General features: G+C 40.9%; 1 protein-coding gene across 3 annotated transcripts in view; it reads right to left on the bottom strand.

Moving 5' to 3' along the window:
- Positions 1-12811, bottom strand: part of LOC126482284 (uncharacterized protein ZK1073.1) — a 564828-nt gene that overhangs the window by 28609 nt on the left and 523408 nt on the right. For all 3 annotated transcript variants that reach the window (XM_050106272.1, XM_050106273.1, XM_050106274.1), the window contains exon 3: positions 5821-5884. In XM_050106272.1, coding sequence (XP_049962229.1) covers positions 5821-5884 — 64 coding nt within the window. The remainder of the gene's footprint in view (positions 1-5820; positions 5885-12811) is intronic.

Here is a 12811-nt window from a genome sequence, read left to right as displayed (position 1 = left end):
TAGGCTGTAGGGAAGGGACCGTTTGATGTGGAATGGGTGGCAGCTGTCATAATGGAGTTACTGTTGCTTGTTGGTGGGTTTGATGTGGACGTGTGAAGCTGGCCATTGGACAGATGGAGGTCAACGTCAAGGAAAGTGGCATGGGATTTGGAGTAGGACCAGGTGAATCTGATGGAACCAAAGGAGTTGAGGTTGGAGAGGAAATTCTGGAGTTCTTCTTCACTGTGAGTCCAGATCATGAAGATGTCATCAATAAATCTGTACCAAACTTTGGGTTGGCAGGCCTGGGTAACCAAGAAGGCTTCCTCTAAGTGACCCATGAATAGGTTGGCGTATGAGGGGGCCATCCTGGTACCCATGGCTGTTCCCTTTAATTGTTGGTATGTCTGGCCTTCAAAAGTGAAGAAGTTGTGGGTCAGGATGAAGCTGGCTAAGGTAATGAGGAAAGAGGTTTTAGGTAGGGTGGCAGGTGATAGGCGTGAAAGGAAGTGCTCCATCCCAGCGAGGCCCTGGACGTGCAGAATATTTGTGTATAACGAAGTGGCATCAATGGTTACAAGGATGGTTTCCGGGGGTAACAGACTCGGTAGGGATTCCAGGCGTTCAAGAAAGTGGTTGGTGTCTTTGATGAAGGATGGGAGACTGCATGAAATGGGTTGAAGGTGTTGATCTACGTAGGCAGATATGTTCTGTGGGGGCTTGGTAGCCAGCTACAATGGGACAGCCGGGATGATTGGGTTTGTGAATTTTAGGAAGAAGGTAGAAGGTAGGGGTGCGGGGTGTCGGTGGAGTCAGGAGGTTGATGGAGTAGGGCGAAAGGTTTTGTAGGGGGCCTAAGGTTCTGAGGATTCCTTGAAGCTCTGCCTGGACATCAGGAATGGGATTACCTCGGCAAACTTTGTATGTGGTGTTGTCTGAAAGCTGACGCAGTCCCTCAGCCACATACTCCCGACGATCAAGTACCACGGTCATGGAACCCTTGTCTGCCGGAAGAATGACGATGGATCGGTCAGCCTTCAGATCACGGATAGCTTGGGCTTCAGCAGTGGTGATGTTGGGAGTAGGATTAAGGTTTCTTAAGGATTGAGAAGCAAGGCTGGAAGTCAGAAATTACTGGAAGGTTTGGAGAGGGTGATTTTGAGGAAGAGGATGTGGGTCCCACTGTGACGGAGGACGGAACTGTTCCAGGCAGGGTTCAATTTGGACAGTGTCTTGGGGAGTTGGATCATTAGGAGTAGGATTAGGATCAGTTTTCTTCATGGCAAAGTGATATTTCCAGCAGAGAATACGAGTCTAGGACAATAAATCTTTGACGAGGGCTGTTTGGTTGAATCTGGGAGTGGGGCTGAAGGTGAGGCCTTTGGATAGGACAGAGGTTTTGGATTGGGAGAGAGGTTTAGAGGAAAGGTTAACTACTGAACTGGGGTGTTGTGGTTCCAGATTGCGTTGATTGGAATTTTGAGGTTTTGGAGGGAGTGGAGCTGGAGGTGGGAGATTGAGTAGATGGGAGAGACTTGGTTTGTGTGCAATGAGAGGAGGTTGAGGTTTGCTGGAAAGGTTGTGAAGGGTGAGTAAGTTGCCTTTCCGGATGTGGGAAACCAAGAGATTGGATAATTTTTTGAGGTGGAGGGTGGCATGCTGTTCTAATTTGCGGTTGGCCTGTAGGAGGATGCTTTGAACAGCCAGTGTGGATGCGGGAGAGGAAAGATTGAGGACTTTTATTAAGGATAGGAGTTGATGGGTGTGTTCATTGGCTGAGTTGATGTGTAGGTGAAGGATTAGGTGGGTGAGGGCAATGGATTGTTCAGTTTGGAACTGGTATAGGGACTTTCCATCAGCCATGGGTACCAGGATGGCCCCCTCATACGCCAACCTATTCATGGGTCACTTAGAGGAAGCCTTCTTGGTTACCCAGGCCTGCCAACCCAAAGTTTGGTACAGATTTATTGATGACATCTTCATGATCTGGACTCACAGTGAAGAAGAACTCCAGAATTTCCTCTCCAACCTCAACTCCTTTGGTTCCATCAGATTCACCTGGTCCTACTCCAAATCCCATGCCACTTTCCTTGACGTTGACCTCCATCTGTCCAATGGCCAGCTTCACACGTCCACATCAAACCCACCAACAAGCAACAGTAACTCCATTATGACAGCTGCCACCCATTCCACATCAAACGGTCCCTTCCCTACAGCCTAGGTCTTCATGGCAAACCAATCTGCTCCAGTCCAGAATCCCTAAACCATTACACCAACAACCTGAAAACAGCTTTCACATCCCGCAACTACCCTCCCGACCTGGTACAGAAGCAAATAACCAGAGCCACTTCCTCGTCCCCTCAAACCCAGAACTTCCCACAGAAGAACCACAAAAGTGCCCCACTTGTGACAGGATACTTTCCGGGACTGGATCAGACTCTGAATGTGGCTCTCCAGCAGGGATACGACTTCCTCAAATCCTGCCCTGAAATGAGATCCATCCTTCATGAAATCCTCCCCACTCCACCAAGAGTGTCTTTCCGCCGTCCACCTAACCTTCGTAACCTCTTAGTTCATCCCTATGAAATCCCCAAACCACCTTCCTTACCCTCTGGCTCCTACCCTTGTAACCGCCCCCAGTGTAAAACCTGTCCAATGCACGCTCCCACCACCACCTACTCCAATCCTGTAACCCGGAAGGTGTACACGATCAAAGGCAGAGCCACGTGTGAAAGCACCCACGTGATTTACCAACTGACCTGCCTACGCTGTGAAGCTTTCTATGTGGGAATGACCAGCAACAAACTGTCCATTCTCATGAATGGACACAGGCAGACAGTGTTTATTGGTAATGAGGATCACCCTGTGGCTAAACATGCCTTGGTGCATGGCCAGCACATCTTGGCACAGTGTTACACCGTCCGGGTTATCTGGATACTTCCCACTAACACCAACCTGTCAGAACTCTGGAGATGGGAATTTGCCCTTCAGTATATCCTCTCTTCTCATTATCCGCCAGGCCTCAACCTCCGCTAATTTCAAGTTGCCGCCACTCATACCTCACCTGTCTTTCAACAACATCTTTGCCTCTGTACTTCCGCCTGACTGACATATCTGCCCAAACTCTTTGCCTTTACAAATGTCTGCTTGTGTCTGTGTATGTGCGGATGGATATGTGTGTGTGTGCGAGTGTATACCTGTCCTTTTTTCCCCCTAAGGTAAGACTTTCCGCTCCCAGGATTGGAATGACTCCTTACCCTCTCCCTTAAAACCCACATCCTTTTGTCTTTCCCTCTCCTTCCCTCTGTCCTGACGAAGCAACCATTGGTTGCGAAAGCTAGAATTTTGTGTGTATGTATGTGTTTGTTTGTGTTTCTATCGACCTGCCAGCACTTTCATAGGGTAAGTCACATCATCTTTGTTTTTAAATATGTATGTATATATGAATATAATAGAGAAACATTCCACGCGGGAAAAATATATTTAAAAACAAAGATGATGTGACTTACCATACGAAAGTGCTGGCAGGTCGATAGAAACACAAACACATGCATACACACAAAATTCTAGCTTTCGCAACCAATGGTTGCTTCATCAGGAAAGAGGGAAGGAGAGGGAAAGACGAAAGGATGTGGGTTTTAAGGGAGAGGGTAAGGAGTCATTCCAATCCCGGGAGCAGAAAGACTTACCTTAGGGGGAAAAAAGGACAGGTATACACTCGCACACACACACATATCCATCTGCACATACACAGACACAAGCAGACATTTATCATTTACACATTCTTCCTTTCTAGCTCTCTCTCATTTTTCCATAAACCTCTCTTCCAACTGTGAAGCCTTACTTACGTCCTTGAGTATCTCCAAATTCAATCTTTCTTTTGCTTTACCCCTCCACACTTTTTCCAACTTCATTTGTATTTCTCCCACTGTGAGGTTGTAGTCTGAGCATATGTCTGCTCTTGAGTAAGCTTTGGTATCCTTCAGACAGTTCCTAAACCATTTTTGTATCAGAACGTAGTCCAGCCAACATCTATCTCTATTCACAACTAAGGTCCATATATAACATCTCCTTTCGTGATTTTCCAATAATTTGTTACCCACTACTAGTGAGTTTTTTCTTTGCAGAAGCTAATTAGCCATTCCCCTCTCTTATTTCGTATTCCTGATCCAAATTTTCCCACTGTATCTCATTCTCTTCTTCTTTTTTTTTTTTTTTTTTTTTTTTTTTTGCAGTAAGTTCTTGAATCTTCTCATAATATTCTTACATTCCACAGCAGAATTTTAATTTGCCACAAATGCCGATCATGGTGTAGAATCAGCTAAAGAGACAAAGATATCTCAAGAAATGATGGATTTGGGACATTAAGAAGCAATCCACATTGTTAATTTAATTAATTATTACTCTACAGTTACAATGTAAATATTTATCTGCCCCTACAACTGAGCTACATAATTCTTTGCATTTCACAGATGAAAGCTTATAATTCAGAAAATATGAATTTATTTGTTAAATTGATGTCTCTTCTAACACTCATCAAGAGTATTTTCCTTGGTGTTGCAATCTGTAGATTTATTTCTACAATGTATGGATGAAGTCAACCCAAACTTATATCTTGTGATTGGCAAAAAAATCAGTGTTTCTCATTGAAAATTAAGTGTTTCTTCTCTTTTTTTCTCCTTCTTCCTGCATGCATCAATTCAAGAGAAAAGTTCCCAATTACTCTAGTATCATATTCAGTGACCTGTATTAGCAGAGACAGCCAGACATGGAGAACAACTAGTACTCTAATAGTGGCTGAGTAATGCTAATGTGTAGCAGTAGCAAGCAGATGGCATGGGCAGCACATGTGATGGGGAAAATTCAGCAAGGAAAATGTGGAAAATAAAAACAAAAATTCCATTCTTTTGGTGTCTGCAGCTGTTATCTACATTAAATACTTTTTGTGAAAAGTGCCACATGCTGGTTCATAGCTGTGCCATCTGTCTGTCATCGCAGTGCAACAACAATATTCAGTCTCTACAGGACTAGGCCTACTGGTTATTCTTCATGTTTTACTGTCCCTGGTAATACACTTCCTTACACAAAAAAATCACATTAGACTAATCTGTGAACCCTATCAAACACACACACAAAATTGCACTTCAAAGACCAATTTGTTATTAATGAGAAGAAACCTATGTTTTCCACTGAGGATGGGTGTCACAGGAAATGAAGAGCATTATTGCCTTGGGCTGACTCTACCTATACATTGCAAAAATGAATTTTCAAGAATCTAGAGAAAATGCACCTTATAATTTTGTATGGTGTGTGTGTGTGTGTGTGTGTGTGTGTGTGTGTGTGTGTGTGCATGTGTGAACAATGCTAAGTATAAATCACTGTATACACAAAAAAAGATATCTTCAGACAATTATGCAAATGGCCGGTGTATTGTCATGTTTACACAGAGATAGTGTACTGTTATTGTAACCTGGCTCGTTCTATGTAGTAGCAAGAAATCACAATTATGATCAGTGAAACGTACTAAACTAAACTTGCTTTCAGCTTTGTCTCTCCTTGTGCTCAATACAGGTGAGTCCCTCTCATCCTGAATGTTAGTGACTGGCCCTTCTTTTTTAATCTTTTCCAGTCTGTCCCTCTGTGCTCCCCAAAAGAAAGTACTATTAGTTCCTAAAGCTGAGAGAATGTAACATATTTTTATATGTGCCTGACAGCAGTATTGATATTTCACCACCTGGAAGTAAGTATTGGCCAGCAATTCTGTCTCATTATTTGTTGTCTAAAAAGCAATGCAATGTCCCAAACATCTCTTGTGGTGGCTTTAAATGGCATTGTACTTACGGTTGCATCCTAAGTCGTGCACAGTAAGAAATACTGCTTTCTTTGCCTGCTGGTTGAGATCACCCTAGAAAGAGAAACAGAACACATACAATACATGAATTATCCAATGATTTAAGAAAACACAATTAAAAGGATATATAATTTTATAAAAGGCCAGATAATTTGCAATATTATTCTCCAAGACCTTTTGGAAAAATGAGTTCTTGAACTTGAAATAGAAATACACGGTATCCACTATTTATTAACACAAGGTATTTGCAGGTTGCTACACTATGATTTATGATCCTCCTAGGTGTATGTAACCTCATGTCAACAGACAATAACAAACGAAAAATATGATTAAAAATAAATTTATGGGCAAAAGATTACCATAAGCCCTGCAAGGCAAATGCTGGGATTCTCTCTTCAACTTGGTAAAGCTGATTTTGACTGAGCAAGGTGGTGCAGTGGTTAGCACACTGTCCTCACATTTGGGAGGACAACTGTCAAACCCATGTCCTCCATGATTTCCCTAAATCACTTCAAGCAACTGCCAGGATGCTTCCTTTGAAAGGGCACAGCCGACTTCTTTCCCCATCCTTCCCTAATCCAATGACACCTCCATGAAATGTGGTATGATTTATATGGATTTTAATAAATAATAACACATATCTGAGTGAAAATACAGCATTGTACTGGAAAAACCGTAGTGCTCATCTCATGTTCAGTTACTGTAAGAGGTGGTCATTGAAAAGTCAATTGTTTTATACTGTAAATACCACATGGGATTAAATAAATTAATACTTTATTAGGAGCACATAAAATAACACTTGCTGGTCCTTATACGTATCCAAATGAAATTTTACTTCCCATACAGACGCTGCAGCCCAGTAGCTGTGCGTATTTTGTGTGTAACTAGCTTTTCACCCACGAATTCACACATTTATGCATACGTCACATATATTGCACACATATATGTCAGATTCTTTGTGGTTTTACATCATACAACTCCACAGAGCATGTTAAATGTATCTATGGCAGTCAGCTGTATGGCATGATCTTCGATCCAGAAACACATTGACAAAATTCTTGCTTCTCTGCAGGACTCATTGTTGCAACCTGGCTGTCACACAAATATGAGACATTATACTTCTAAAGTATTTCAACTCGACTGAATTCAGGAAAGAAATACCAACTGTTTGTTGTAGACCAGTTTTACATATCACCTCCCTCACCCCCATACCTATCCCCATCCCTATGGTACACCCACATTACTTTTATACAAAAAAATTGTTATGTGTATACCAAATTTGGTTGAAATTTGCTCCAGGTGTACCTGAGTTATACTTTTAAGATATCCCTTTTTACATCCTCACTCACCCATGCGGATGCTGAAAAAGGGGGGGGGGGGGGAGCTGTCCTAATGTCATAGCAACTTTTTCTGGGTTGGGAGGGGTGAAATATCACAAGGACGGTTGTCAATGAGTGTAGCAACCTAAAAAACTATGGATTCAATACCAAAATTGGTCGTCAGCAAATATTTTTACACGTAATGGCTTCTCATCACCACACCCACCCCTAGGGGTGGTAGAAAGGGGTATGTTACCCATACGGAATTTTTATACAAATAAGTCATGTATGTACAAAACTTGGTTAAAACAGCTCCAGACATTCCTGAGTTATACTTCAATGTCACCTTTGGCCCAACCCCTGTGGAAAGTAGGTGTCTCTTACTCACACAGTGCTTCTTTCCAGATAGTAAATGATTTGTGCACCAAGTTTGGTTGAAATTGATCCAGGGGTTTGGGAGGCAATGAGAAACATACATACATTTTTATTTTATATATTAAATATGTTGTTATTTTTTGTAACTTTTCTAACACCAAACAATGGAAAATCCAAAATGGAATGTAACAATATTATGAGAAGTAAAGTTGCTACTTACCATCGGAGATGCTGAGTCGCAGATAGGCACAACAAAAAGACTGTCACAATTATAGCTTTCGGCCGTTAAGACCTTCGTCAACAATAGACACACATACACACACACACACTCACACAAATGCAACTCACATACATGACTGCAGTCTAAGGTAACTGAAACAACACTGCGAGCAGCAGCACCAGTGCATGATGGGAGTGCCGACTGGGTGGGGGTAAGGAGGAGGCTGGAGTGGGGAGGGGGAGGCATAGTATGACCGGGGTGGTGGACAGCTGCCTAACATCACTGTTAGGCAGTGTGGGTCAGACACGTAACAGTATTTCAATCCAAAAGTTTACGCCTCCAGACTTTGGATGCAGTGTACTGACATATCAGATCTTTTTCTTCTTTCATGTTTTATTTTTAAGAATACACAGTTAGTTTATTTTAATAAGCCTCATGTCCCCTTTAACTTCGGACATAGATTACAGCATGACATGAATTCCACACACTACCCAAAGTGCGCACATTTACTACGAGCATATTTCGATTCATGTGAGTTCCATACCCTCTTGCAGCGGGCACAGAAGGGAAACAGTGGAAAAATGGCCCTATTAGAGCACAAAAAATACGAATGTGTTCCACTTTCTTTAAAAGAATCTGACTGAAAAATAGGGTACCAGCTGCCTCATTCTACATTCCTCAGCACCACTGAAAATTTTCCCAAAAGTTTTGGCATGCAAATATATTCGTGCTTTTTATGCTAAGAATGAAGGAGGTACTGGCTGTGGTAAATAGACGGAAAAGTAATAAATACTAGAAGATAGTAGACAGTGGTTGTGGTACAGAAATAGCGGAGGAGACAATGGCAGTGTGATAAAAAGAGAGGGATATAGTGGCGATGGAACACAGTTGATGGTGACAGAATAGTGCTAGGGAAAGAGTGAAGGAGACTGTGCCAGGGGGAGAGGAATAAATAGAAGGAGAAAGTGGAGGTGGGGGAGAACGAGGGATAATGGGAGACAGAGAAAAGCGACAGCGGCAGTCGGAAGGAATGAATAAGATAGTAGCAGTAAGAGAGCAATAGGGAGACAGTGAGAGTAAGAGGAGACTGTAGTAATAGGCCAGAACGAAGGAGACTGTGGCTGTGACACAGAGACAATGACAGAGAGACACAATGAGATAATGACAGAGAGTTGAGCAGAATATGTGAATGAGAAAGGGCAGCTGGGAGTGGATGGGTATGAGCGACTTAAGCGATGGATTAACGATTGTGAGCTACGGTTAGAGTAACTTGTTGGAATATGACATGAGCTGCATGTTAAAAAAAAAAAGCGCGAGTATTTTCGCATGCCAAAAATCTTTGGAAAAAATTTTAAAGTTGCTGAGGAAGGTAGAATGAGGCAGCTGGTACCCCACTTTCCAGTTAGTCTTTTAAATAAATAGAAAATATTCGCATTTTTTGTGCTCTGACATGAGCCCTTTACCTCTAGACACTGACACACTGTACTCAGATTTTTATTATTATCTACGCGATCACACACAAAAATTTTCTCTACAATGCAAAATGTGTCTGAATCTGTCTTGATTTTTTTGCCGTATATTTGTCCCTCTCACTAGCTGATTGAATGTCAAATCGCTTTTGTAACGACTATGGCTGGAGCGCTTGGCCCATCTAAGTTATACTTTTCGGAGGTTTCCCATGACCGTTTAGGCAAATTCTGTGCTCGTCTCAAATCACCATCGCAATAAATACAATATACATACAATTGCAATAAGATCACACATAGAGCAAAATTTACACAATGCACAAAATATGGCAGTTCCTTGCATAAGGCCGGTATTACACTATCATATTTCTTTGTCCAATATCTTTGTCCAATATCTTTGTCAAAGATATTTGATGGTGTAATAGGGACTTTGTCTAATGTCGTCCAATATTTGATCAAATCTAGGGTCTCGCTGTAGATTTGATCAAAGAAATCGCCTGTCTTCTGTTCACTGCAATGTGACATGTTACCACATGGAGCGCTAGCATCGCTGCATTCTGTCGTCTGTAGTGTTTTTATAAACATTGCCGGTAAATACAATTGGTGTGTGCCGACAACTACAAAATTAATAGAGATACATGAAGCTGACGAGGTGCTTTAGAACGTGAGGCACCTTGAATACAAAAATAGATTAAGAAGATTGGAGACCTGACCTGACCTAACCTAACATAACCCTCTTCTGTAGCAAGTAATCGGAGTGTTACAGTGAGCCTGTCTTCTGAAGATGTAGCAGTTCTTAAGTGAATATGGTGCTTTGTGATATGAGGATACATCTCACAGAGCACATACAGAAATGTATGCTCATCCATTCTTAAGTAATTGATGTACAACCTGATGTCTTCCACTGTAAGCCCATCTAACAAGTTTTGTTGAATGCTTTTATCGTGTCGTCGTAAAACCCACGGCTTCATCCAGATTAGATTAGTTTTTCGTTCCATATATCCGTGCTGAGGAGATTCTCATGGATGTGGAACATGTCAAATTTTTTTAAGCTGAAATAACAATACTAATAGTATGAATAAATACATCATTTGTTTCTATTAAAAATTTCGTCAATGGAGTAGAAGAAGTTGGCCACTAGTAAGTCTTTCAGGTTTCTTTTAAACTGATCTTTATTTGTAACTAAAATTTTTATGTTTGCTGGCAAATTATTGAAGATGAGTGTTCCTGAGTAGTGGACCCCTTTTTGAACTAAAGTAAGTGCTTTGAAGTCATTGTGCAGATCATTTTGTTCCTGGTATTGTATGTATGAACTGAGTTGTTTGTTGGAAAAAGAGATATATTATTTACGGCAAATTTCATTAAGGAGTAAATATACTGAGAGGCAGTAGTTAGTATACCCAGTTCTTTGAAGATGTTTCTGCAGGACGTCCGTGAATTTACTCCACAAATAATACGTATTACACGCTTTTGGACTCTGAAAACTTTTGTTTGACTTTAAGATTTACCCCAAAATATTATACCATATGACATTATGGAATGAAAGTAGGCAAAGTATGCAAGCTTTTTCATTTTTATGTTGCCTATGTCTGCTAACACTCGAATTGCAAATACAGATTTGTTAAGGCGTTTATGCAGTTCTGTGGTGTGCTCCTCCCAACTGAATTTGTTATCAAGTTGTAATCCCAGGAATTTAAGACTGTCAACCTTGTATGTATGGTTCCTTTTTTTCCCCCACTTCTTTTCCGCATGTGCACACGATGCAATTGCGGTACGTGCAACTGCTGCAGTTAATAACAAGTTGTTGTCAGCCATCTTGAACTTTGACGAAAAATTTGATGACAGTGAATACCCCTTGTAGTGCTACGTCAAAGATCTTTGTCAAATATATTTGACGGAATATTTGATCACATCTTTGATCAAATCTTTGTCCAATATCTTTGTCAAAGATATTTGATAGTGTAATAGGGACTTTGTCAAATGTCGTCCAATATTTGATCAAATCTAGGGCCTCGCTGTATATTTGATCAAAGAAACCGCCTGTCTTCTGTTCACTGCAATGTGACATTTTACCACATGGAGCGCTAGCATCGCTGCAGCGTTCTGTCGTCTGTAGTGTTTTTATAACCATTGCCGGTAAATACAATTGGTGTGTGCCGACAACTACAAAATTAATAGAGATGTCTGAATCTGATGAGGCGCTTTACAACGTGAGGCACCCTTAATACAAAAATAGATTAAGAAGATTGGAGACCTAACCTGACCTAACATAACATAACCCTCTCCTGTAGCAAGGAATCGGAGTGTTATAGTGAGCCTGTCTTCTGAAGATGTAGCAGTTCTTAAGTGAATATTGTGCTTTGTGATATGAGGATACACTTCATTGAGCACATGCAGAAATGTATGCTCATCCATTCTTAAGTAATTGATGTACGACTTGACGTCTTCCACTGTAAGCTCACGTAACAAGTTTTGTTGAATGCTTTTATCGTGTCATCATAAAACCCACGGCTTCACCCAGATTAGATTAGTTTTTCGTTCCATAGATCCGTGCTGAGGAGATCCTCGTGGATGTGGAACATGTCGATTTTTTTTAAGCTGAAATAACAATACTACTAGCATGAATAAATACAATACATCATTTGTTTCTATTAAAAATTTCGCCAATGGAATAGAAGGAGTTGGCCACTAGTAAGTCTTTCAGCTTCCTTTTAAACTGATCTTTATTTCTAACTAAATTTTTTTATATTTCCTGGCAAATCATTGAAGATGAGTGTTCCTGAGTAGTGGACCCCTTTTTGAACTAAAGTAAGTGCTTTTAAGTCCTTGTGCAGATCATTTTTGTTCCTGGTATTGTATGTATGAACTGAGTTGTTTGTTGGAAAAAAGAGATATATTATTTACGACAAATTTCATTAAGAAGTAAATATATTGAGAGGCAGTAGTTAGTATACCCAGTTCTTTGAAGAGGTTTCTGCAGGAGGTCCGTGAATTTATTCCACAAATAATACGTATTACACGCTTTTGGACTCTGAAAACTTTTGTTTGACTTTAAGATTTACCCCAAAATATTATCCCATATGACATTATGGAATGAAAGTATGCAAGCTTTCTCATTTTTATGTTGCCTATTTCTGCTAAAACTCGAATTGCAAATACAGATTTGTTAAGGCGTTTCTGCAGTTCTGTGGTGTGCTCCTCCCAACTGAATTTATTATCAAGTTGTAATCCCAGGGCTTTTAAGACTGTCAACCTCGTATGTATGGTTCCATTTTTTCCCCCCACTTCTTTTCCGCATCTGCACACAATGCAATTGAAGTACGTAGAACTGCTGTGGTTAATAACAAGTTGTTGTCAGCCATCTTGAACTTTGACGAAAAATTTGATGACAGTGTAATACCCCTTGTAGCGCTACGTCAAAGATCTTTGTCAAATATATTGGACGGAATATTGGATCACGTCTTTGATCAAATCTTTGACAAAGAAATTTGATAGTGTAATACCGGCCCAAGTTGCAGTCACGGTTCCACCTTACCAGTAGATTCGGCCGTCGCCAACATTGGCCTATATTTTCAAATCAGTACGCCACAAGGTGCATTGT

Source organism: Schistocerca serialis, chromosome 5 (genome assembly GCF_023864345.2).
Source record: "Schistocerca serialis cubense isolate TAMUIC-IGC-003099 chromosome 5, iqSchSeri2.2, whole genome shotgun sequence".
NCBI classification, from domain to species: Eukaryota; Metazoa; Arthropoda; class Insecta; order Orthoptera; family Acrididae; genus Schistocerca; species Schistocerca serialis.
The sequence above is the reverse complement of the archived record's forward strand: the minus strand, read 5'-3'. Positions and strand labels throughout refer to the sequence as shown.